This window comes from Tamandua tetradactyla, chromosome 6 (assembly GCF_023851605.1).
Source record: "Tamandua tetradactyla isolate mTamTet1 chromosome 6, mTamTet1.pri, whole genome shotgun sequence".
Taxonomy (NCBI): domain Eukaryota; kingdom Metazoa; phylum Chordata; class Mammalia; order Pilosa; family Myrmecophagidae; genus Tamandua; species Tamandua tetradactyla.
In genome coordinates, this window is record NC_135332.1 from 36,094,406 (window position 1) to 36,122,217 (window position 27,812).

At 37.0% G+C, this 27,812-nt stretch overlaps 1 protein-coding gene across 12 annotated transcripts in view; it reads left to right on the forward strand.

Annotated features, from left to right (window-relative positions):
• The window catches only part of STXBP4 (syntaxin binding protein 4), a 230,780-nt gene extending 203,494 nt beyond the window's left edge, over nt 1–27,286 (forward strand). For 8 of the 12 annotated variants that reach the window (XM_077164824.1, XM_077164818.1, XM_077164820.1 and 5 more), the window contains 2 exons: nt 4,027–4,084; nt 23,717–27,286. In XM_077164824.1, coding sequence (XP_077020939.1) covers nt 4,027–4,084; nt 23,717–23,831 — 173 coding nt within the window. In that variant the 3' untranslated portion in view covers nt 23,832–27,286. Of the gene's footprint in view, nt 1–4,026; nt 4,085–6,724; nt 9,621–10,928; nt 11,016–23,716 lie in introns of those variants that run through there. The other 4 variants (XR_013177618.1, XR_013177619.1, XM_077164819.1 and 1 more) reach the window with 2 other exon arrangements.
• Nucleotides 27,287–27,812: the final 526 nt, after the last annotated feature.

The window sequence follows — 27,812 nt, forward strand, 5'->3', positions numbered from 1 at the left end:
TAAAGCTCCATAAAAATCAAAGTCCATGTGTATTTTGTTCATCAATAAATACTGAGCACCAGGCAAAATGGTAACCGCATAATAAATGGTCAATAAATGTTTCATGACTGAATAAATGGGTCAAATATGATAAATAGAATCTTGGAACAGGAATAGACTCGGAAATTGGAAAGGAAACTATTTCAATGGAAACGTGATGAGTTTGATTTTGAAAATGTTGAGGTTTCGATGTCAGCCAGTATTCTAAGTTGAATATGTGCAAGATTCTTACTTTGACAAGAAGCTTATATGTATTGGGGGGTCCTTACCATGAAGTTGTTGATTGAAAACAGATGATCTGATGGAAAGAATGTCATGTGAAGGTTTGTAGACTAACACTTCCAATCAGAAACCATTTCAGGTGGTAGTAGTTGTTATAACAGTTTTAAAATAAATGTAAAAAGAAAAGGAAAAATAGAAGCATTATATATTTGCAAGCACAAAGGTGAAAAATGTAGAAATATTTTAATGCCTTAGGATGATGACTATCAAAAAGTATTTAGATAATGTAATTGTGACCAAATCACTTATTGTGAAGAAAGGAAAACCTTTACGTTTACTCAGGAAAAACTGAATCCATTACAATTATATAAGCTTGTGGAAATTAAAAGTACCACTTTTGTATAAAGTAGGGTATTTGGTTTATTATTATGTTTTCAGTTTATAATTGGACAGTGATTTTGTTTTCTATCACTGGGCTATCTCTTAGAGTTTAATTGCTCTCAATTTAGTCTCCAAGTTTGTATTAACTGAGTGAAAATAATGAATAAAAAAAAAACCAGGCGGGCCGCGGTGGCTCAGCGGGCAAGAGTGCTTGCCTGCTATGCCGGAGGACCCCGGTTCGATTCCCGGCCCCAGCCCATGTAAGAAACAAACAAACAAACAAAATATAATAAAACAAGAAAATGTTTAAAGATGTTTCCCTTTCTTCCTCCCTTCCTTCCTTCCATCCTTCCTTCCTTCTCTCTGTCTTTCCTTCCCTTCCTCCCTCTCTCTTTAAAAAAAAAAAAATAATAAAATAAAAAAAAAAAAAAAAAAAACCATTCAATCTTCTACAAAGAAATGCTTGTATTTTCAGAACAGAGAATTATCCTAAAGTAAGCTATAGATTATTTAACACAGAAGGATATCTTTATCGTTTACACAGATTGTGAATAACCATTTTGACTTCAATGTATATGTATTAGTACCTTTAATAAGTTACAGTCCTGTTCAATAACCATAAGAAAAAATTCAGAACAAGAATTCTGTTCTGACAGAGGTGGTGTGGGATCCCAAATGTTTATCTCAATTTTCAAATGATCCTAAGGATGGCTAAAGATATCATCTTTAAAGTGTATATTACTTCTCCTTTACATTAAAAATATCTGTGATATAAAATAGAAATATAGATATAATTGTGCAAGCCAGACAAATCATTCATGAGATAAAAACCTTAGTCACTTTAAAATAGCTTTCTACTTAGTTTTTAGCTGTCTTTGTCTTATTGATCAGAAATTCTGGTATTTCTGAACATTTTTATCATGGAAGCAAGGTTGTTTTAAAGAGTTATCAGATTTTTCCCTGCAGGTGAATTGCTTGTCAGTGATGAATGAAATAATCATACCCAAGATGTAGAAAGTGTGAAAGAAGAAGATAAATCTCCCTGAACTGGTACAGCATCATGGCCTACCTGGCTAAGCATTACTGCCCCTGGATACTAGAGGAGATGGCTATACTGTGTCATTCCAGGGTTCTTTAAGAAGCCAGTCATTTGCTTATGCCAAGTTCAAAGAAGTGCTTATTTTCTACCTAGAATAGAAACACTTATTAAGAGAAAAAAGATCATATGCAGCCCCTATTAATATATGAAGGAAATAGTTATGGAATTTTTTGCCTTGGGTCTTATTGTATACAACTTGTGTTAAAAGACTGGAAATAAATATAAAATAAAGCATTATTATCCTTAATTATGAAAACAACATTCATAGAGCTGCTTCTCAATGTTCTCCAGAAAACAAATGGTGATAGAGTTAAGGTTTTATCTCATTCAAACCATTTCTTTTCCTGCACTTTTGGTATGCCCCTTGCTGAGATTTGGAAAAACGGAAGTCAGTGGTTCCTTATAACTCATTGACTTTCCAAAGAAGTAGGCTATTTGAGCCGTGGAGTCTATTCCACCTGTATTAGTTAGGGTTCTCTAGAGAAACAGAATCAACAGGGAACACTTGCAAATATAAAATTTATGAAAGTGTCTCACGTGACCGTAGGAATGCAGAGTCCAAAATCCATAGGGCAGGCTGCGAAGCCGATGACTCCAATGGATGGCCTGGATGAACTCCACAGGAGAGGCTCACCAGCCCAAGCAGGAATGCAACCTGTCTCCTCTGAGTCCTCCTTAAAAGGCTTCCCATGATTGGATTTAGCATCACTAATTGCAGAAGATACTCCCCTTTGGCTGATTACAAATGGAATCAGCTGTGGATGTAGCTGACGTGATCATGACCTAATCCTATGAAATGTCCTCATTGCAACAGACAGGCCAGCACTTGCCCAATCAGATGAACAGGTACCACAACTTGGCCAAGTTGACACCTGTCCCTAACCATGACACCACCCATCAAAGCGACCATGATAAGCTATATCCAAGAACTGAGCCAAAAGGGCAATTAAAATCCTTAGCAGTTGTTCTAGTTTGCTAGCTGCTGGAATGCAATATACCAGAAACAGAATGGCTTTTAAAAAGGGGAACTTAATAATTTGCTAGTTTACAGTTCTAAGGCCGAGAAAATGTCCCAATTAAAACAAGTCTATAGAAATGTTCAATCAAAGGCATCCATCCAGGGAAAGATACCTTGGTTCAAGAAGGCCAATGAAGTTCAGGATTTCTCTCTCAGCTAGAAGGGCACATGGCGAACATTGCATCATCTGCTGGCTTTCTCTCCTGGCTCTACAGAAAGGGACTCTCTCCAAAATGTTTCCTCTTTTAAAGGATTCCAGTAAGCAGTTCTACCTTCAATGGGTGGAGACACACCTCCATGGAAGTCATCTAATCTAAAGTTACCACCCACAACTGGGTGGGTCACATCTCCATGGGAACAATCAAAATGCTCCCACCCAGTAATATTGAATGAGAATTAAAGGCCATGGCTTTTTCTGGGGTCCACCACAGATTCAAATTGGCACAGCAATACTCAGAGATGGAGTGGAGGGGTGGAAACTATTGTGCTCTAGAGGGTGACACCCATAATTGGAATATAAGAGAATGTGGCTGCCTCAACATGAGGCTGTTCTCTTGCTATGATAAGGACAAAACTGTACTCATTTACAGAAATATGGCCAAATAATTGCTTGCTTATGCCAGTCAGCATCTCTTTATAGCTAACTATTCTCAATCCCATTATAGAAATGGAAGTAAAGTTTAGCAAATTGGCTGTTTCAGTTTAATGCACAAAATTCTTAATTAACGAAGTAAAATACCACAATCCATTATAAATCACTTTGATAAACTTTCAAATTTATAAGGAATTTGTGTTGTCCAAAACCTACTTTCCAACCCCTGCTGATCTGGCACTTCTGCCTCTCGATTCCCTTTGGAGCTGAGTAAAAGAATGTAAAGAGGCCCAATTAAAAAAACTTTGAACCAGAATAGACAAGCAGAGACCATCTTGTCCATCCTTCTGCCCCCAGGCAAAAACCATCCACTGCACCAAAAATTTTTTGTTTGAATCCTGCTGACAAAAAATTCACCACATGTAAATGACAAGTCATAATCCAGTTATTGCAACTAAAGCAGATTGTTAACTGTTCAAAGACTTTATTTATTGTATTCCAAAGATGCTGAGTATGAAAGCTTACCCTAAATTGTTTTAATTCCCCTTTCTAGAAAGCCATTTTTGTACAAGAAATGTACTAAAATAATTATAAAGACATGGAAGGTTTGTGTGAAGGAAATAAAGTTATCTTTATCATCTTATTCAGTGTATTTTTTATTTCCTTTCACTCTAGGTCTACCTTACGGGTGGGAGGAAGCTTACACAGCAGATGGAATCAAGTACTTCATCAAGTAAGTACAGGCCTCTCAAAAAGTAAGCAGTTTTCTTCACATCTGGAGAGAACCTAGAAGTTGCAGAATAATCAGCAAAACTAAGAAACCCTCTTAGAGGTTACAAAAATTAGTGACAAGAAACAAAGCCTCACCATTTTCATTTCATGTGATTTAAATGCTAATATCAAATACCATTGGGGGAAAACTAGTAATAATTTGAAGAGAAACATCAGAAAATTGGAACAAGAGCCATCATTTGAACTTAACTATTGGCTACTTGAAATCACTTGCTGACTAATATTATTATTATTTATGAAAAATTAATATCTAATGGAAAACCCATTTCATGTATCTTCAAATTTAATACTGTAACAGTGTATTTTTTTCTTCTGGTTTCTTCTAAAAAAGTGAATAATAAAGCAAAAGCCTAATTTCTAATATGTAAAATGGAATGGGGCTGTTGGAGCAGAGGACCTAGGGGTGAAATGCACAGGTTACATTTAGCACCACACTGTTCATTTCCAAATTCATACCTCTTCTGGAAGAGAGTTGCACACTAATATGCTGTGTTTGCTATATTTAGTTCCTGGAGAATCTGAATCATTGTAATGTGGGAAAGGCAGGAGAAACAAAAGCCACATTCAAATTTGCATTGGGTTTCTAGCTCTCTCTTCTTCCTGTTAACCTTGTAGGTAATAAAAGATATGGGGGAAGGGAAGGAAGCACTTATTGAGCATCAGCTACATACCAGGCATATGCTAGGTATATTTTTCTGTGCACTGTATCATTTACCTCCCTCAGCAATGTGGAAAGTAGATGTCACTGGCCATTGTGTTTGGCACTTATTAGGATAGTATCACAATGATGGTGGCCACTCTGTGCCCTCGCCATGCCTATCTTCTAAAAAGCCCCCCACCCCCCCAAAAATTCACGACCAAAGGAAGGCAACCAAACTAGCATTAATTATTAACTGGAGTTCTGAACTCCGAAGTTTTGAAAGATATTAGTAAATGATTCTGAACCCTGTAGGGAACTCGTTTACCTAAGCCTAGCTATCTGTGAGTGTATTCCAACCCAAAGTTGAATATCAGAGCCAAACTAGTGTAGTGAGGGAAGGAGACTCAAGAGCACTCTTACCTGTCACTGAAAAACAAAAGGAAAGGAATGGACTAGTACCACAGGGAGAGAAGAGAAAAGAGAAAGCAGTCCCTGTGGAAGGAACAGAAAGAGACACTACATTTATACAGTCCCATGTGCTCCATTCCTAGAAAATACAACCCAAACTGTTGTTTTGGAAGCCCATCATTTCTCTTCCTTGACCTTAATCCTGACTCATCCTGACTGTAAAGAAAGCAGAAAAAGAGATAAGATAAATTTGTTTCCCTAAAAGGCAGAGGTGGGTATCACGGTCTCACCATTGGGGAAACTGCAGCACGGTAGTAAAATTGAGGAGCCAGGGTCCAAACACAGGGGTGCCTGATCCAAATCCACCCCTACACATCCATGCTGCTCCACTTCCACCCCCTTATTTTTATGTACTATTTTTATATCTGACAAAAACATTATAAGCGTCTCGATTTAGGTAGAGCTCTATATTTTACCCATTTTTAAAATAGCAGTATAGAAACTTAGTTCTAAGAATAAGTAGTTATTTCCTCAAATAGTAAAGATAAGAAAATCTGACAATATACCAAGACTTCCTCTGCTGAGCCTCATGGAGGAATGGGGTGCTGCACGCGAGTTGATGTTTTTATTAGAATTTAACCCTATTCAAGCAACACGATGTTCTTTTATTATTCTTGATGGAAATCTTACTTAAAAGTATACATACTTCCCTACTTTATCGTACTGAAGTTTCCAAATAAAGTCATTATCAATATCAATTATACTGTAATAGAGTGAGTTCGGCCAGAAATATTAAGGTGTATAGGCTAGAGACGCAGCTGTCATTATCCTCTGCTTCAACATACTTGTTCATTCTTTCATCCCATTCTCCATTTTTTTTTCCCTCCACATACCCTGTGCTTACTTTCCCTGGAGTTTATTTGGAGAGGAGAGGACACCAGATAATTAGGCTTATTTGAAATGCATGTAAATAGTCCCAGATTTGGGGTCTGAAAGGGTTCTTCTGAAAGTCAATACCTAAATGTTTTGGTACAGGAGGATTTGATTACAGGAAGATGATCTGGTTAGAGTAGAAGAAAGAAGAGCATGGGCTTTGGACTCAGAGAATCATGGGTTTAAATACTGGTGCTTCCAGGAATAGTTGAATGACCATGGACGCATTTACTTTGCATCTCTGGGCTTCAGTTTCTTCATTTATAAAATGGAAAAAATATTAGCATTTCATAGCATTCTTGTGCAGAGTGGATATAAAGAGCCTAGCTCAGACCTGGCCCAAAGTAGGCCCTCTTGACAAAGGTTAGCCCTCTCGACTCTCTCCCCTTGCTCCCACCTTTTGATAGTGGTTATTTCTTGGCTTTCAGCTCTGTTCAAATAGGCAGTATTGCTAAATAAGCAACAGCTGCATGAGCAAGCTTCTTTGGTGTATATGAAGCTTATATGTCTTCCTTGAAACTAGTTTTTATTTTTTAAATTTTTATCCTCCCTTTCTCCCTACCAAAATTTTGAAATTGAATTTCCCGTATTAGCTTTTAGGGTGGGAGTGGTTTGTTTGCCAGGTGAATATTCGGGAGACAAGAAATAACAAGTAATGAACACTCAGGACGCTGCATCTCTCATCTCTAATTAAAAAGGAACAGTGACTGAAATCGCCATCCCAGAACACCAGATGAAATAATGGTCCATATTCATGTAACCTCTTTCCTGAAAATGACATCTTTTACTGTCTTCCCAGAAATTGAATTGTCTCGTCTCACAGAAGCCAAACCTTGGGCAAGGGAATGAGCACAACTGTTCAGAATAACATAATCCAGAATAACAGTCCTCACTGAATGCCCAGAATAAGAGTCCTCCCTGAATATTCCTGTCCTTCCAGTATGTCTAGTAACACATCTACATACACGTCTGCAATATTTTATAATAATCTACTGAACTTTAAATTCTGATGCAAGAAAAGAAAGCCTTTTGCATGGTGTAAACAAACAAAGTGTTTGCATTGCTAGAGCCGGTGTTTCATAAAATTCACAAATGTGCTTGTCTGAATATGTGTGTCTGTGTATATGACTGTATATATAAACAAATTGTGTATGTGCATCATGTCTATATAAATGCACATATATACACATACCAATGTCTGTATGTATACATGCATGTACATAGGACTTGCTTACCTGTTCTTAATGAGCGTGTGTGTGTGTGTGTGTGTCTGTGCATTCAAGGGAGATTATTATTTTCTCTTTAGACAGAAGTTTGCAGCCTCCTTGAGTTTAATGACAAAATGTAAGTTATCTTGATGGTACTCTAATGAAATTATCTGATTAAGTTGACTGTTGTTTCCACCCAGCTTCTTATCCTTCCTTTGAAATTGTATACTATTACAGATTTATGGTAATCTTTGGTATGACAGCACTTTAAGAGTTCGTAGAATTTACATGTATATAACATAATTTAATGAAAGTTTTATGAAGTTGTTTTTTAGTAAAAATGAATTTAAATATTAAAAATTAGACACAGCTGCTACATTGTTTTCATCTTACTGTTTTACTTCTGTTGATTCATATTCACTGTGACTGATGATCATGCTTGTATTAGTTATCTATTGCTATATATTAAATTTACCAACTATTTTACAGCTTAAAACAGCAAGTTTCAGAGTGTCAGGAATGTAGAAGAGTGCAGGGGCTTAGCCAGGGCTGGGAACTGAAGTATAGCTTAGTGGGACTGGAAGATTCATTCACATGGCTTTTGGCAGGAGGCTTCAGCTCCTCCCCATGTGGTGGGCCTGTGGGCCTCTTCACAGGGCTGATCGCAGCACGGCCACTCCCCCAAAACAAGTGACGTGGGGGTGGGGGAGAGCAGGAAGAGAGAGAGGGAAGAGAAATACCAAGATGGTAGCCGAAAGAGAAGTACCAAGGTGGCAGTCATAGTTTTCTGTACGTAATTTTTGAAGTGACATACCTTCACTTCTGCCATATCTATCGGGCAGTGACCAACCCTGTTATGGTGTGAGAGGGAACTGCACCAGGGTGTGATCATGGAGCGGGGTAGGGATTTTAGAGCAGGCTACAACAATGCTTTCACAGTATGTTCATAAGTGTATATGTAAACAATATACCTACATGATCCATGTATCTATATAAACAATATAATATTCTTAATATCAGACATTTGCTTTGAACATTAAATTATACTGTTGGTGATTTTCAAGTAGATCATAATCATTTCTTTCTAAAAGCTGCTTCAACTTGGCTTATAATTCTCCATGCATCCATTTGAGTTAAAAGTCCTTAATCTTAGATCCTAAAATCTAAGATATCACTTCTCATATTATCAAATCTATTCTCTATTACATAGGAAATATTATACTTAGAACAAATGCACCTCAGTGGGCCCTAGGGAGTCTGTATGATTTCTCAGTAAAACAGAGGCAGATAGAATGAATGTCAAACCTTCCCAATCTTGGATCCTCTAGAGCATGTTGCTAATGCCGGAGCCCTGCCGAGGGAAATGGTAACAATGCGAGTACTGGGTTATGCCGAGCACAATAAACAACGACAACCCCCTCCCCACAGAATGTTCTTATGAGCTGTACAGTATTTAAGAGCTTTGCTTTTATGACTGTGAAGAGTAATTTACACTAGGCCTTTTTTTTCTCATTCCTCTCCAGTCACAGTTCACTTATGACCCGAAATGATTGACTTTGTGGCAGGACAGCCCAGCCCATTGGGTGGCTCCCCCATAGGAAAAACTGTGGGTCATAACCTGTATATGAATAAATATTGGTCACTGTCGGCCTACTCTATTAATTAAAAGCTTACATTACTTAATATCTTCTCATTTATAAAATAAAGAAAAAATACAAAACACAAAAGAGAAAACTTTCACATTATGATTTCTCAGGCTCTAATTTTATTTTGCAAACAGAGTCTATCTTAGATAATGCTAATGTAATTAGAAATTAGGGAGAGAGGAGACTGGAGAGGAGGGATGTTTTCTAGATTGGAAATAAAAAGCTTTTCCTAAATCCTTGGCAGATTATGTTATCTGCACTTGAGTCGACACTGTCAAGAATCCTCCTCTGAATACCTCATTGATTTGGTGGCTTTGATTCATTTTCTTCAATGAGTTAGGAAACATCCAAGGTCTAAGGCTCTCATGATGAGTATCAGAGCAATTTCTAAACAATAAACTTCAGCCCAGAAAAGAATATGTGTAGGCTCCTGGCTGTCTTTTGCATATATGAGAATCTGGAGTATTTCTTTCTTAATGAGACTATTACAACAAAGCCAACACAGGTCTCAAAGGAGGAAATATAAACCACTTTATTATTTTACCCCCAAATACTTCTTAGCTATGAAAAAGTTGTAAGGTACTAAAACCACTAGTTTGGATTTCAAAGCTATAACCATCTATTTGATATGGACTGGTATGCATGGGTCCTGAATAAATATTTATCAGATGACTGAACATCCAGACCCTCCATGGGAATCGTCAGCTTTACAGCCTGCACTATGGATTGTAGACTTTCTGTTCCCACAGTTACGTGAGACACTTTTATAAAGTTTATATTTATGAATATTTCCTCTTGATTCTCTTTCTCTAGAGAACCCTAACTAATACACCGGGTATAAGGAATCACTGTCAAATCATCATAAACAATCTGAATTGAGTAGTCATTAACTCGGTTTCTCTAGTAAGTTCCCTCTCCTGCTCTCCATATTTTTAATTTCATACTTTCTTTTTCTGGTCAAACCTCCTTTTGCCCACTTCCTTCCTGCATGCATGCAGTTTGCTTCTACTTCATTTAGAAAATAGGAGCTGTCAAATGAAAATTTCCTCCTGAAGTCACCATTTCTTATGACTCACATCTGTATCTTTTCCTCCTGTCCTCCTATCAAAGAATGACCCCACCATATGTGACCTAAATTTCATCCCTTTCTCCCTTCTAAGAGACCTGATTTGCAACTTTAACTTCTCCTTTCTTATTGGATTTTTCCTATCAATATTCAAAAATATCCCTCTACTGTCTTCCATCTTTTAAAAAAATCACTCTTCCATTAACTATCCATCATACTTTATTTTCCCTTATCAAAAGCCAAAGTTCTACCTATCATAACCTGCCAGCCCCCAACCAAGACCATTCTAGCCAATTCTAAAGAAGACCTAGGGCAATTTATAAGATTCCACAAGGGTTCCATGTACTAGAGTAACTTTCCAGAAACCTACAACCTCCAGATGGGTCCCTGGTCCAGATAAGTACTGAAACCTAGCCCAGCCTCTCCAGAACATCAGATAGTTCTGTCTCCCTACCCCATGTTAGTTTAGTGACAGACCCTTCCAATATGAAAAATTTAGAATCGTCATAGCCCAGACACCCCTAAAGAGAGGAATGGAAAGATCAAAGGTGATCATGGAGTTATACAGAGAAGATAGGATTTAACAAATGAATATGAATGCTGAATTGTTAAATTGATATCTCTTTTAGTCTCCAGTATTTTAGAGCAGCTAGAAGTAAAAACCTAAAATTGTGAAATTTTAACCCATGTCAAACTCTGAAATATGTTCAGAGAATGCTGAGAATGCTGAAATATGTTGTTGGCAGTTTGGGGAAGCAGTTGGTGAGGGAAAAATGTGTAGGCTCTAGTATCAGGCAGACCTGGGTTCCAGTGTTCACATCACCACTTTTGAGTGTGACCTTGGTACATTATTTCAATCCTCTGTACTCTCTTTTCTCATCCAGAAACCAAGGATAATAATTTCTATCTCCCAAGATTGAGGATCAAATGAAATAAGGGTTGTAAAGCCCCTGGCAAAATACTGGCACATGGTGAGTGCTTAGCGGATATTAGCTCCCCCTCCCTTCCTTTATTTTATACTATTGCTATTTGCTGATTAAGGTGTTTTAGAATGACAATATTTGCACAGCTGTAAACAGAAACCAGTAGCCAGAACCTCATCTGTGCCACTGTCCAACCCTTTAAAAGCCCTGTGATGGGAGAAAAGAGGCTCAAAAGCCTTAAACAACTTGCTCTAGATTTTCTATAAATACCTAGGAAGGGATGTGGGAATATGAAGCACTGTATGAGAAACTGCCATTTAAACGAAAGGCCAGCCAGCTGGCTTGGGTTATTCAGAATGGCAGAGCCCACTGAAATGAATAAAACATCCAGATCTAGACATACAACATCTAACTCCTTCTCCCATTTAACCTATGACAGGGAAAACAAGCTTGATGCATGCTTTTCAGCATTCCGTTATGATAATGCACATAAATCCTCTCTGATTTAAAATACATGAAGTATTTTGGAAACTCATCACCTTTCTGGGGTTAAGCTTTTATTCAGTCAGATGTGAAATTCTCTCTACCCCCAGGACCCTCTATGCAAATGAAATTACAGATACTTTTTGTCAAATAATCTTGTTTCCAAATCTAGTTGCTGCATCCTTAAATTACTTTCCATGATACCTTTAGCACCTTTCTGTTCTTTGTCTAAGAGATTATCTGTTACATGTAGTATATTATCTTTCTTCCTACACATTTAAATGTTTTACACAAATTTTGAAAATCAATCCTAACCATACTGCTTCCCTTATAGACTCCTATCTTTAGTTGAAGAGGCAGCTAAGGGAAAAGGGAGTGGAGTTTGAAGAATAATAGCCCCTCCAAAGATGTCCACATTGTAATCCCCTGTGGATACATTACGTTATATGGTAAAGGAGAATTAAGGTTGCTAATCAACAGACCTTCAAATAGGGAGATTATCCCGGATTATCTAAGTGGGCCCAATCCAATCTCCTGAGCCTTTAATGTGGAAGAGTTGGACAGAGGAAGCCCAGCATCAATGCAACAACCAATGTCACGAGATGCCACATTGCTGGGTTAGAAGATGTAGGAGAGGAGCACAGGAGGGGACCATAAGCCAAGGAATGTGGGCAGCCTCAGAAACTGGACAAAGCAAGGAAAAGGATTCTCTCCAGGAGCCTTAGAAAGAAATGCAATCCCACCAACTCCTTAATTTTAGGTCAGTAAGACCCATGCCAGACGTTTGCACTATATTTGTTTTATTTGTTGCCACAAGAAGAAACTAATACAGGAGGTTAGAGGTAGAGAGGAGGAGGTAATGACCATGGTGCACCTAGAAACATCAAACTAGGAAATTTATATGTGTTATGTCAAACTAGTAAGGCAAATATTATAATACATGTTTTAAGATTAGGAAGCAGGAGCTTAGAGTTCAAGTAACTTGCCCGCAGATACAGGTAACGCAGTTGTGGGCAAGCTGGAATCTAGAACCTGTTCTACAAAGTCTGTACAAAAGAATAATGACCCTGGTCTTCATCCAAGTCCTAATTCTGCTGTGTGACCCGGACAGGGCACTTAAACTCTCTAGGCAAATTGGAAGATGGGTAACACTGTGTACTACAAAATGCTTACTAGATATGAAGCCTTATCCAGCTGCCCCATACCTGAACATCAAAGCAAATTAGTTATCTTAGATATTGAGAGCTAGAGGTCTTCTTAGATCACCTCTGGACTTTGTCACTTTGCATCAGCATTAACCAGTTACCACTATGAAAATTCCTATCCCTTTTGAGTGCTGGGTACCTAGATACATAGTTTTGACTGCATTCTGAATCATTTCAGAAGCTGAAAATTCTGATGTGATAAATTCAATAAGGAAGTTAGGCAATGAGAGAGGGGGTGAGCTTTTAGCCAGACTACTTACCATCATATTTCTTTGTCTTTGGTAGCATTTTATACTCTAACAGGTAAAGCAAGAGTTGGTTAGCCAACGATTATATTTGATATCAATAATTATAACAATGACTGGGGTTTACTTTTATAAATAACTCCATCTATTTAGAAAATAAACTTTAGTCACGATTTTTGAATTAGTGATTTGATTATTACCTGCCTCCAGTATATGAATTTGTGGTCACTAGACTTTTGCCAGCTATGAGATATGAGAATATTGGTGGAGAGGGCCAGTGGTACTAATGATTTCTGTGAGTAGTAGGCTATTTAAATAAATCTAGGGTTTTTTTTTCCTTTGGTTAAGATGAATTTTTATAAACAGTTTTCTGAATCATTTATGGCAAGTTTGCTGAAGTATCACATTTGAAGATTATTTTATCTGATCCTCAATAATGTATAATCTAGTCTTGAACATTTTTAATTCAGTAGTTTTAACAATCATAATGTATCACTGGAATATATAACATATTCATGCAACAAACATTTAATGAGCCCCCACTTTTTGTGATCCTGACACTTGGGATTATTATAAAGAGGAGTAAGACACTCCCCTGCCCTCCAGAAGCTAACAGTCTAGTGGGCAAAGATAGATATATTAAGCATGCGTTGCCACATGATGTAAAAAGTGTAAGACTTCTGGGGAAGCAGAAAGAAGTTACCTTTAATAACAGGCTCCACAAAGTGCTTTTTATTCATAGTTACTTAGATAATTTTTTCTGAATTATATTGCAAGTACTTTAAAAAGGGTATAAAAGCTTTAGAAATATAATGATGATCATTGAATTAATCAATCAGCACATCTCCATTTCATCTTGTAAAGATGAAAAGCCCCTTCAGAAGATCATTTATTCCATCCCTGAGCCTCTGTACATATTGTTACCAAAACCAACCCAGATAATGTAACCTTCAGGGGAATTTAACATAATGATTAAATTCTCAGAAGTAAGATCTGGGTCCACATCCTGCCTCTCACATTTACCGGTTTAAGACCTGGAATAAATATTTCACCTCTTGAAGTATCAGTTTCCTCATATATGAAATGAAGGTAATTATAGCTCTTTCTCTTCTTTAAAATATACTAAGGTTCTGATTCCCAGACCATGCATCCAAAAACAAAACAAAGCAAAGCTAAAACATACTAAGGTTCTAAAAGACAGTTGAGTCCATTTATTCACAAACACCATTAGAAACAGTCAGTAGGGGAAGGTCATCAGAGATCTACAGGGGTTGATGGCATGGTTTCTATTTTTTTTTTTTTTTAACCTGGGCAGGCACCAGAAATCAAACCCAGGTCCTCTGGCATGGCAGGCGAGAACTCTGCCTGCTGAGCCACTGTGGCCCGCCCCATGGTTTCTATTTTAACCCTTATTTAACATTTATTTTTTCACCACAATATTGTAATTATTTTTGAAGACTTTTACATTATAACACTCCCAACATTCTCACGGCTTTAGAGACAATTTTGTAAGGAACCTCTCAGAGTTAAGCTTTATGATTTTAGGAAGTTTTAATTCATCTCTAGTATAATAGTATGTATATTTATATATTTTTATTTTAGTTTAACTTTGGTACAGAAATAATACTAGAATCAATATAAAATGAAATTTTATGTTTTAAATAATTTTAGGATTTTTAAATGTTTTAAATTTGTTAGTTAAACATTTAGTCAGATATTTACTAAACCTTTTTATTGGATAAATTAAGTACAAGCATGTATGACATAATCTTACTATTTTATAAGAACATCAAAAATAAAGTAGCTTCTATATTTCAAGTACTTCTACTCATAAGTGGAAATTTAATATGGGAACACTAGTAATGGTCTTGTGAGCTTGTTTTTAATCAAATTTAGTTTCCATTAATCTTATTCTGACAGAGTCTCGATTACTGGCGTATTTAAAATAGCAAGAAAATACAGATTACGACCTGATTTCTGTATTTTAGAAAGACAGGATGTTTGGTTTACAAAAGTTGTACATGTATTTTTGGGAAAATAGTACCTTCATCTTAAAATACTCTCTTCTTGCTTGACAGTGATTTTGAGTGACAACTGCTATAACAAATCACTTGATTTCAGTGGCTTAAAGCTTACATCCCAGTCAGTAGGTGGCTTTTCTTTAAGTGGTGATTTTGAGACGCAAGGCTTCTGCTGTCTGATGGCTCTGCTGTCCTCCAGGATCTCTCCACTTTCAGCTGGTGGGTAGGGAGTACGAGTAAAAAAGGCCCTCCAGCTTTCTAAAAACGCCTGGCCATCAAGAGATAAACATAAGTTCTGTCACCTTCCATTGGCAGGAACTAGTCACTTGGCCACATAAGGGTGTAAGCAAGGCTGGAAATTGCAGTCCCTGGTTGGGCCGCTAGCTGCCTCCTAGAAACAGCTCTACGGTTGGGAATGAGGAACATAATTGTTTTGATCTACACTGCCAAAGAGTACCTGAGAATGTACAGATATACCAGCTATAAAATTCTATAGACAGGGTGGTGGGCCACAGTGGCTCAGCAGGCAGAGTTCTCGCGTGCCATGCCAGAAACCCGGGTTCAATTCCCAGTGCTTGCCCATGTAAAAAAAAAAAAAAATCTATACACTTGTTTATCAGTATCTGAAAAGAATATGTCAGTCTTGTCTTGTGTATAGGTTCTACTGTCAGTTGAACATGCTCTTTGAGTTCTTCTATATTTTCTTATACTATCATGATAAAAAAAAAAAAGCATGAATGTAAGAGTACCTAAGAATATAACCTGTAACTACAGAATAGTTTCTTTCTTTGAAAAATTAACTGTATCAACTATTGGGCCTGGGATGTTAGGTCTATAAAATAGCCAACTGAGTAATCCAGGCCAGTATATTCTCTTTAAATAAATATAATTAATATTTTCCATATTTTTTCTCAGAAATTTTTTTTCAGCAATGTTTTAGAAGACTGGTAGCTTAAGAACTTTTTCCAATATTATGCATAATATACTATAGCTTTAGATTATTGTAATATAATTTGATATCTGGGAGATAAAGATTTTTAATTGGATTTTTTCCATTTCAAATTTATATTTTTATAGAAAATACTACAAATATATAATAAAAATAAAATTTTCCCAAGACTATAAGTATTTGGATAGAATCCTACTGATGTTTGATCAGCATCTCACTAGATTTCCAAATACCAAATTATTATGAAATGCTCAACATCTCTCATGTTTACAAAGTTTTATAATGAAAGGTAGTTCATTTTTATTTTAGAGGTACATATCCAAAATTATATGAGGAGATTCCTTATATATTTGTGGAAACAAAATGCCTGTGAATTTCTCTCAAACATAATTTGAATTAGAAACTACATATTACTAATCTATAATCATTCTAATAGCCAGTGTCTGTGATAAGATTACATGCTACTTTATCACAGTTTGGTGACTTTTATAATTTTATCAACATGTTCTTTATTCTTACCCTCTAATTTGTCTTCAATTGAGATTTTTTTAAGTGTAAATCTTTTATAATCATTACTACTTCCAGCTTATGGCCAATTGTAAAATTTTCCAGTGACTTAAAATTACTGGTACCTGAAATAGGTTGAATTAACATTTATTTATTTGTCTTTGTTTTCTGGTTCATATGAATACTATGTACATAAGATTATATACCCCCACATGACATTAGAAGTTAATTAGTTTGCTTCATTATTCTGCAGCTTTATCTTAAATAAGATAAAATAATATATGCAAGTCTTATAAATTCACAATGGTATATAAATAGTGTCATCCACAATGGATGATTTACAAAAGAACTTCTTTCATTATCACAAACGGTTATACGAATGAATTTCTGCAAAACAAGTGCACTTTTAGTCTTTAAACCACTTTTCTCTTAACTGAGGCCGTCCTAAATTTTTATTTTGAAAGAAAGCATTTTGCATGCTAGGAGGTAGGAAACATAAGGAGGGTAATTATAATAGGATTTAAAGAATTCACTGGCATTTCTTTGCCAATAAAATAAAGCATGTTCTCTTAGGTTTTATTTTTATAAGCTCTAAAATATGTCTTTCAATTCACAATTATAAAAGAAAAAAATGCAACACCGTCATCTTCCCAGATCAAATGTTACCGTTTTCCAGCAAGAGAGCTGGTAATCATTCAGTGGCAAGTAGTAGCTTTTTAGATTTTCAGATATATCTGAACACCATTATTTGTTCCCCAAATCAAATCAGTTGCACTCTCTCTGCAGGAACATTTGTCAGAAATACTACATGCTGAAATGCAAGATTTTCATGTTTCCTAGTGAGCCTCATTTATTTTCTAGGCTTCTAATTTTTTTTTTAATTTAAATAGCAACGTTTCACTTTATGAACCATGGGTCCTTTATTAATTAAACAGTCAACAAGGCTTTGTTCTCTCCCTTCTCAGCTAAATCATCAAGCAAACAAATAAGAAAGGAAACATTTCTAATACTAGAATATACTAGACAGAACACTGTCTTTTGCTTATGTTTTGTTTTTTCTAGTAAACTTCTGTTATAATAGAATGTTTGATGTTTAGGGTGTATATTTTTAAACATGTATAGAAAAGTATATTGTGAATAGAAGGGTTATCAGTTAGTTGATTGTTTTATGTTATTACCTTGTATTTAGGGGCAAGACCAGGGGTTGGTTTTTGGTTAAAAAGTACTTAATAAAGTTTGCCAGAAAGGATAACTTTCTGTTGGAATTTTCTAGTAGTCATTGTTCAAAGTCTTTGACCATCTTTTTCTTAGACCATTTGATTTTGATTATTTTAAAATGTCAATTTAATGTTATGCCCATATATGGGTCATAATATATTAAGCATGAGAATATTATTTTTTAAAAAGTCAAATAGGGAGGGCATGCATCTGAACTTACTCTTAGGTAATTATTCCTATTTTTTTATCCTTTCCACCCTTCCCAATTAGGGACCATTTATAGGCAAGGGAAGGGTAAAATAATTTAAATTTGCAGTCTCTTCCTTGGAATAAGATATTTAAATGTACCAATAAAAATGAAAGTATGTATACCAGAATTTTAAAATAAGCAGACTAGCCTCGTCAAGCCTTTTCCTTTAGTTTTGTGTTTGTTCGTTTGTTTTTTAACATGGGTAGGCACCAGGAATCAAACCCGGTCTCTGGCATGGCAGGCAAGAACTCTGCCACTGAGCCACCGTGGCCCACCCAAGTTTTAAATACTTACTCTATACAGAACAATGTGTCCTCATTTCACCTTGCAGTGGCATTCAGCCCTTATGTTACATTAATTAGTATTTCTTTAAAGCTTTCAATTTGGGCAGCTTCCCAGCTTCATAAAACGCCTTGAAATGAAATTAACCTATGCAGAATCAAATGCTTTAGTAAGTTTGGTCTCCATAATAAGAAATTCTATTAAAGTATTTTGAAGAGATAATAGTAATGAGGATTACTGTCAAGATAGTAAGGATTCTTTGTACCATTTAACCACATTCTGAAGTTTTGAAACTATGAAAAAGACTGGGCCTTGCTACCTCCACCTGGATTTGTTAACAACCTTAACTGTTTTACCCTATTGTGAAGCTGTTGGTAATCTTCTTCCATGGCAAGATGCATTCTTAATATTTAAACAGAGAAGTGGCACATATTTATAAAAGACATATGAAAGGACTGAAAACAAACCAAATCCAGTAATGACAGTGGAACTGACTGACCATTTGTACTAGGTCCAACTTTTTCTGTTATTCTCATCAATAGCTGATAAAGTGAGTGTATTTTTTGCAGTATTTCCTAAATTATATCCTATGGAACACTGGTTTCTGTATATGTATACATATACATACATATATGTATTCTTTTTATTAGAGAAATTGTAGGTTCACAGAAAAGTCACGAATAAAATACAGAATTCCCATCATCGCTGCCCCTCCCACTCCCATTATTAATACCTTCATTAGTTGGTACATTTGTTACAATTAATGAAAGAATATTATAATTTTAATATTACCTATAGTCCATAGTTTATATTAGGGTTCACTGTTTGTGTGGTACAGGCCTATGTGTTGTTGTTTTTTCACTTTTATTCTAGTAACATATATACAATCTAAAATTCCCCCCTTTAACCACATATATATATAATTTAGGACTGTTACTTTCAGAATGTGCTACCATCACCATTATCCATTATCAAAACTTTTCCATCATCCCAAACAGAAACTCTGTACCAAAAGCATTAACTCCCCATTCCCTGCTCCCACTCCAGCCCCTGGTAACCTGTATTCTTATTTCTGACTATGAATTTGTTTATTCTCATTATTTCAAATCACTAAGATCATACATTTGTCCTATTGTATCGGGCTTATTTCATTCAAATGATGTCTTCAAGGTGTTGCATGTATCAGAACTTCATTTCTTTTTACAGCTGAACAATATTCCATTGTATTATATATCATATTTTGTAGGGAACGCGAGCCTCTCTATGCACATGGGGGTTAGGGGTGGGACACATGAAAAGTGTTTAATTGAGCAATATTGCATACACTTGCGGAATCAGAGCACAGTAGATATTAAAGGCTTCAAAAAATCCTACTGTAAAAAAATTTATTTAACTATATTTATCCGAGATCTCAAACTTATTTGACTATAAAATTCTATCTTCCCATAACACTTATTAAAATCCCTTAGAACACATTCTGGAAAAATGCTATTCTGTAATGTAAGAGAGAACTTTCAAATCTACAGTCCTATTTGATCCTCCTAAGTGCTGACCCGCAGATGGACTTGATCTAAAACATGATGCACCTTCTGAAAGGGAGTCTGGGTGGGACGGGGACTAGAGAAACTGATCTAGTACAGATTAGGGCAGGGTAGTGAACAAAACCAGAAATACTGTCCAAAAAAAAGAAACAAAATCTTTATTCTACTTCAAGATGCTGTCTACCCAACACTGAGGCTCTGGGTAGATGGTGGTGGGTGTAGGAGATTCATCCAGCTGAAGGCTCGAAGTCAGATACCAGGTCTGAGAAACACAGTCCAGAGAAGGAGGACCACAGCCATATGGGTTGCAGAGTAAAGATGAACTTGATACTAGGCAGAACAACCAGACAAAATCAAGGAGGGGGTACATGTGTGGAAGCCCAATCCTATGGATTCACCTGACTGAGAGGTTGAAGTACAACCTATAGTTTATCCCTAGGCGAATCACATCTCATGCATGGTTGTCAGGAGGGGGACCCCAAGCTCAGGCACACCACAAGAGTCCAGAGCTTGGAGCATGAATTAATTTTGAAAGTTCACGGTATATGCAATCATTCTGTCTGTTATGGTTGGTTCAGGATTGGTTCGAAAAGTGAGTGCTATCAGCAAATTCAGCTAAGAGGAGCTAGAAAAGTCAAAGTAGAGAACATTACACAGAGCTGGCACCAGCCCTTATAGATGCTGTTACTATCCCATTTAAAGAAGCTAAGACTCACAGGGATTTATCCATCCATCTACCATTGAATGGACCAAGCTGTATGTTCTAGTTTGCTAGCTGCTGGAATGCAACACACCAGAGACGGATTGGCTTTTAATAAAAGGGGATTTATTTTGTTGGTTCTTCAGAGGAAAGGCAGCTAACTTTCCACTGAGGTTCTTTCTTATGTGGAAGGCACAAGATGGTCTCTGCTGGTCTTCTCTCCAGGCCCCTGGGTTCCAACAACTTTCCCCGGGGTGACTTCTTTCTGCATCTCCAAAGGCCTGGGCTGAGCTGCTAATGCTGAGATGAGGAATGCCGAGCTGCTTAGGCTGTGCTACATTGCGTTCTCTCATTTAAGCACCAGCCAATTAAGTCGGACGTCACTCATTGCAGCAGACACTCCTCCTAGCTGACCATAGATGTTATTGGCAACAGATGAGGTTCACGTACCATTGGCTTATGTCCACAGCAACAAGACTAGGCATGCTCACCTGGCCAAGTTGACAACTGAATCTAACTAACACACTGTATCATGATTTAGATCAAGTCCATTCATTATATATACAGAAATCATATTCTGCATCATTCCAAGAAGTTTTCAAAAAGGTGAAGTCACTTCCTGTCCTAATTTATTAGGGCTGCTATAACAAAGTACCACAGACTAAGTGGCTTAAAACAACAAAAATGTATTGTCTCATTGCTTTAGGGGCTAAAGTCCAAAATCAAGATGTCAACAGGGCCGTGCTCCTTCTAAAACCTGTAGAAAAGAATCCTTCTTTGCCTCTTCTAGTTTCTGGCATTTGCTGGCAATCTTTGGTGTTCATTGGCTTGCAATTGCATCATTCCAGTGTCTGCCTCCATCTTTACATTGCCTTCTCCCTTCTTCCTGTGTCTCTTTTCCCTTTCTTATAAGGACACCAATGTTACTGGATTAAAGGTCTCCCCCCACTCCATTATGACCTTACTTTAGTGTAAGTAACTCCATCTGTAATAACCATATTTCCAAATAAGGCCGCATTTACAGGGCTGGGGCTTAGTACTTGGACATGTCTTTTTGGGGGACACAACCTAACCCATAATACTTTTCCATGCTCATAAAGGTAATATAGGATAAAGAACCAAACTCTTTCTTCTCTGATGGCTTCCTTCTGGCTACCATGAGTAACTGTCTTGTAAAATGGAAAACTGTTGGTACATCTTAGGTCCTCTCCCCTTTTTTTCCCCCAAAAAGAATCTTACACAGAGCACCAGTATATAAAATAAAAGCCCAATTGTCCTGACTGAAGCAGGAATGAAAAGCCAGGGCGCACTATGCACCCCATGTGGCTATATTAAAGAGCCACTGTTTAACCCAACAGGCATTCATAGGGTCCCTCCGTATCAGAGAATTATGATATACAGGCTCTGGCCTCATGGAAACAATGTCCTGTGAGGTCAGCTGCCTATAGTTAACAAGATCTCAAAAGAATATTTATGGCTTTTCTGGCTGCAGCAATGAACAGTTTTCTTCTATGATTGCCTATTTTAAAAACATTTCACCTCCCACTGCCACACAAAAATAAGGTATTCTCCACTGAAATTCAAAAGGCTCAAGGTCAAGAATTGTCAACTTCATTGTACCATAATTTGATGCATGTTTTTAAATACAAAGACAAAACGCTAGATATAGAGTCATGGGACAAGAATTTTTGTACTGCCCAATCACTAAGCAGTTGTACTTTAATTTTGAGCCTTTGAATTTGATTTTTAGCCTGAGGTCCTCCCTACGTAGAATGAGGATAATACCTGCCCTGCACATCCCCTGGGATCTTTATGAATTTTTTATATGAGATTGCTGTTGAATAATAATTTGATTAACAGTGTTGTTCTGTATTTCATATTAGGTCAAACCTGATGCCTAACAGTTTTGATTATTACAAGCTCGAATTTGTATCACTATATGTAACAATTGTTCTTAGTGGTGGTATCCTCTGCTTTCTAATTTCAAAGCAGAAAAAATATATTTTGTAAGGAACCTTAACACAGCAACTAGGGTAGCATATTATCCTGAATAAATATAAATTAAACTGTTATTTTCACTCAAAATCTTTGGCAGAGCCTATAATCTCCAATCCCTGGGGGACAGTTCCAAACACCTTATAAATAAATTAAAAGAACTTCCAAGATCTACTTCTTGTCAGTCTCTACAGCTTTTCTTCTTAGCATCTCACCCCCAAGTGCAAATTACTCTTCAGTCATTTGAAAGTATTTACCACATCCTAAATATACCTAGATATTATTTGTATGTTCTTCCTTACCTCTGCTTATGTTCTTCTGCAAAATGCTTTTCCCTTCTTTACTCTACTGTAGTTCTTATCCTTCAAGGCTCTAATTCTTATCTTTCCTTTTTCTTCTCAGGCAAAACTAAACTCCCATGCTTCTCTCCAGCACCGAAATGTACAGTACATGTTTTAGCCTACACAAGATTATATTTTAATTGTATATGCACTGGCCTTTTTCCTCAAATAAAAAGGACCATATCTAGTTTATTTTAACGTATACATAATGGGAGCTCAAAAAAAAATACTTGTTAGATTAATATTGAATGACCAACTATGCTAGTCGTTTGTTCTGAGAACATGTTAGGCACCATATAAGAAACCCAATCCTTACCCTCATGGAACTTATCATGTATGTAAAGACCTACAAATAAACAAACATTTATAACACTATAACAAAAAAGAAGAGCATGCACACAAATTTGAAGGATCTTTAGGGGAATTCAATTTTTAAAAGAATTGGTATGAGTAAACTAGGTTTAAAAAAAAAAAAAAGATGGGAGGTCTATGGCAGAGGAGAAAGTACTTTTGTAACTATAGCTCATATACTTGGTCCAGAAAGTATTGGTTAGCATTGAATTTTTAGCAGGTAAGTGATAGTGTACAATTTGTCATTTAGAAAGACCCCTTGACTAGAGTGTTAGAAAAGAGCTAGAACGAAGGCAGGGGAACAAGCAATTTCAGTAATCTGGGTTATAGCATTGGCAAAGGAGAGTAAGGAACAGATTCCAGAGATATTCCAGCAAGACAATCACAGAATATGCTAATGTCAGGTGAGGAAGAGTGAGGAGCCAAAGATAAGGCATTTTCCCTGCCTTCCTTTTTACCAAAGAATAAAGAAAGAAATGGTTTTCTTTGAACTTTCACACATATCAAAGGACTTTAAAAACTTTACTGGATCCAGTTCCAACTACTTCCTACCAGAAGGGACTTCAGTAGGGTAGAAGCCGTGTCTCTAGGTCCAGTATTTGCATGGATGGGTGGATGGAGAACCTGACAGATACTAATTGTATTCATTATTTTTCTCAAGTCACGTAACACAGACGACATCCTGGATCCATCCTGTGACAAGTGCACTAAACCTGTCTTACTCGGAAGAAAATGAAGAAGATTTCTCCAAAGAACTTCCTGATCAGAAGAGTTAACGATTTTCTATAGGAAAATGAGCTATGTGTTCTTCTGACATCTCAGTCTACAAGGATGAGTTAAATAGATACACGTGACCACCCAGCTCTGAGATGCAACAGCCCCAAATAGGAATAAAGTACACACTACTTGTCAAAGTTGTAAAATAGAGGCTCTGGACTTAGGCGCTTTTTGTAAAGCTTTTCAATATAATTGTATACATTTACAAGATCAGTTGGCACTGCAGTAGTTCTTTAAGAATAATCTAGTCATTTTCTTAAATTCATATATAATTAGATTTTATTATCTTCAATTTTTCATATATAATTAGATCTTTCTAATTTTATATACAATTTATAAGGTATCGGGTATGATAGTTTTTATAATTGTCTTCTATTGCAAAAGTATGTGAACATAGTGAAACACTTCATTTCATTTGACAATTCACTAAGCTTTTATATTTCTAACTTAGAAAAGTGATCTCAGCAAGCTTTGGGGAGTTTCTTAAGGATTATATTTAGAATCCTTGTTTCACAAGCTACTGAATATAGCTTAATTCTAATTTCTAATTTACAAAATGCTTTTTCAGACCCTGTTTTCTTTAAGCCATACAACACTCCTCTGAGGCACAGCCTCCTCTGAGACAGAGCGATTGGGTATTTTTACTCTTGTCTTTCAGTTAGGGAGGTAGTGGTGGAGTGAGAGGAAGCGCCCTATCTGGACACTGCGACTCACACCTTGGTCTTCTGATTCTGAGTCCAGTCCCCCTTCCACCACACCCTGTTGTCTTTGCAGAGGGAGATCACAGCCCAGCACGCAGGCACTGTGCTTCTGTTGACACAGCTGGCTCCACAGCTGTGCACTCCAGTGGCCACAGAGATGCAAACATGTCCCCTCCATAACCCCACTGTTCTTCCCCTGTAGCTCTCGCCCTTCATTATTCCAGCGCCTTTACCCCAAACACATCCCAGGTGAGGGTACGCCTTTGTGATCTTATTTCAACAGGCTTATTTCAGCAGCTCAGTTTTCTAAAGTAAAGGGATTGGCTCACATCACTGATCATCCCTGCTAAGAGTGTGTTTAAGGGAGTTGAGAAGAGGGGCCTTCATCCAGATATTTCTTTAATTTCAATAGGGACCTTCCAGAATTCCTCTACTGCAAATTCAAGACCGATTTCATTATTGCTTATATCACCCTCCAAACTGATTGTACTTTTGATCTCACCTTAGCGTGTTGTAACGAGTAGCTTTTAGACCATTTTTAAGGATGAATGAGCTCTCAACTTAAAAGTTCTAAAGATGGTCTCTCTGTTTAATGATTTATACCTGGGGATGATAAACGGTGGATGGGTGGGGAAGAATTCATTTTAAATGTCCTGGGCATTAGGTACAAACTGAATAATAGAAAAGGACTTATTCTTATGTATTGTTATTATATTGTTAGGTAATAACAATATAAGGGGGAATGTGAGTAAAAATTGTTAATTAGAATACCCTGTTCCCAAGCCATGCCCCATAACACAAAAGTTTCTATTTCATCCTGACTTCTCCTCTCTTCCCTCCTACCCTCCCCGCCCACATTTGAATTACAAGCAAGAAAAAGGAACACAGAACTTTGAGGTTCCAGGAGGAACCGCGAGGATCACTTGATTCAGTGATTTTCAAAAGTTCTTTGTGGGGGAAGAAAACTCACTTTCACTTACTTGGCAGAATCCCAATGAATATAACCAATTTTTTAAAAATTATTGCTGTTCTGTTTGAAACAAGATGGAGGACTGGGGCCCAAGGGAAGCAGCCCCCAGCATGGCTGTGCAAACCTAGAGCTCCTGAGAACCTTGTATGAGAACCAACAATTTTATAAATGAGTAAACTGAGAGCCTAAGAGGGAAATGACTGCAGGAACACACAGTGAGTTAGTGGCCAGGTCAAGATAAGACCTAGATTCTGAGGCAACCAGTCTACTGAATCGCCTATGAAATATAATACAGACGTATACAGCAAATCTATGTACACATTGTGTTCACCTGTATTTATTAACATTCCTGAATATATGTAAGATGTACAATTCATATCTTGCATAATAATATAGAGGCAAATCCAGACTGAGATAGTCTGAGCCCTGAGAAAAGTTTCAAAATGGCTGGAGAAGATGTTTCTTTTCCTGAAAGCTATTTGAACATTAAGAGACTTCAGGGAGACAAGGTTTGAGAGAGCCCCCGAGGGAGCTATTTCCTTATGTCTGCCAGAGGTGAGTGTGATTCTCAAACACCTGAAGTTACTTTTATAAGTTACTATCTAGAATGGTGAAAGTGCAGCCTTTTTGCGATTGCCAAATTAATGCTATGAAATTTCCCTCCCCCTATTTGGAGTGTTTTCCCCATTTGTTCCAAAGTGAGGAAAACAGAGAACATGCTAGAATCACTTGAGATCAAAGTCCTAGGTATGCATTTCACTGAGAGATGCCTCATATTTTAGTTTGGCTGTTTTGTGCCACCTTCCTCCCTGCTTCTGTCAAATAGCTCATGGAAAAGGCCCATAAAAAATTATGATATCATTTGGTGAGCATTTTGCGCCTACCTTGTGATGGGCAGTTTGCGTATATTATTTCATTATCTTTTTAAGCAACTCCATGAGGTGGAAGTATAATTATCCCCATTTTATTTAAAAAAAAAAAAAAAAGGAACTTAGATTTAGAGTGTTCATCTTTGCCCAAGGATCACACCGTTCCAAAGTACAAAATTTGGGGTTCAGAGGCAGGTCTGTAACAGAGCCTGTGCTCCAGCCACTGTGCAGTGCTGTGCAGTTACGTGTGTGACCCTGGGGACGCGGCATCTGCAGAGGATGATATAATAAAGAGGCAGATTGCAGTGCAGTGCAGTAAGAACTTTCTGGTGCTCGGAGCTCATCAGAAGATCATGCCCCACGACAAAGGGGAAGCACTGTCCCATGAGGTATTGGGCCATCTGGGTGCCTTACGAGGGGGATGATGCTGAGGAGGTTCGGCTTCTGCAGTGGCCCGGCCATTAGAGCGCTCTCTGACATCCTCTCCTCTTTGATTTTCTCAACCAACATGTCAGTGCCCTACAAGATGCTCAAGGAAATATCGAGGGGACTCATGAAGATTTATTTTCTAACTCAAATAGAATCTCCCAGTTATTTTTTGGTGAGTGACTTTTATATTGCCAATCTTTCCTTCAGGTAAATCAACAATATCAATGTGGGTATCTTAAACTCTTCTCCACTGACCCACTGACTCGGATTTTAGGGTTAGAAAATTTGGGTGTTCTTATGCACTTCTTTCTCACTCCACCAGAGAACCAGGGCTAGAGAATCTTTACTCAGTCATCCCTCAGAAAAGAGAGCAGCCATGCCGTGCCGAGCACCGTGCTAACCATTTCCTCGGTGCTGCTTAGAGTTGATGAAACAGAAAACAAAAATGAAAAATTTTCTCAGGTAACCAGAATTAGATAGTTTTTTTTTTTTAGAAAAAATTTTCACTTACAGAAATAAAATAGTATGGAACTGAATAAAGTAAAAAAGAGCCTAGCTCACTTCCCAAAGATCACCATCATTAATACTTGGGTGAGTATGTTTACTCAAAGGAAACCACACTGTTCAGCAGCTTGCTTTTGACTTAATAAACTGTAGTCATCTTTTCTGTCAATATATAGTTTAATGTTATTTTTCAAATGTCTGCATAAAATATTATTACCCAGATAACCCATAAATTGTATAACCAGCAGTCTATTGATGAACATTCAAAGTGTTTTCAATTTTCCATCTTTATAGTGTCACAGTGAACATTGTTATATTTATGAAATTGTTTTCCTCGTTTCTGTACAGTCTTGTGCCAATACATCTCTAGTGTGAATATATTCACAAAAGTCAATTGCTAGGTCAGAGGTATGTTCATTTTAATTTTGATAGTATTTATAAGTTCTCCATAAAGGTGGGACCAATCTATATTCACACCAATAATATGAGAGCTATTTTGCTCTATAT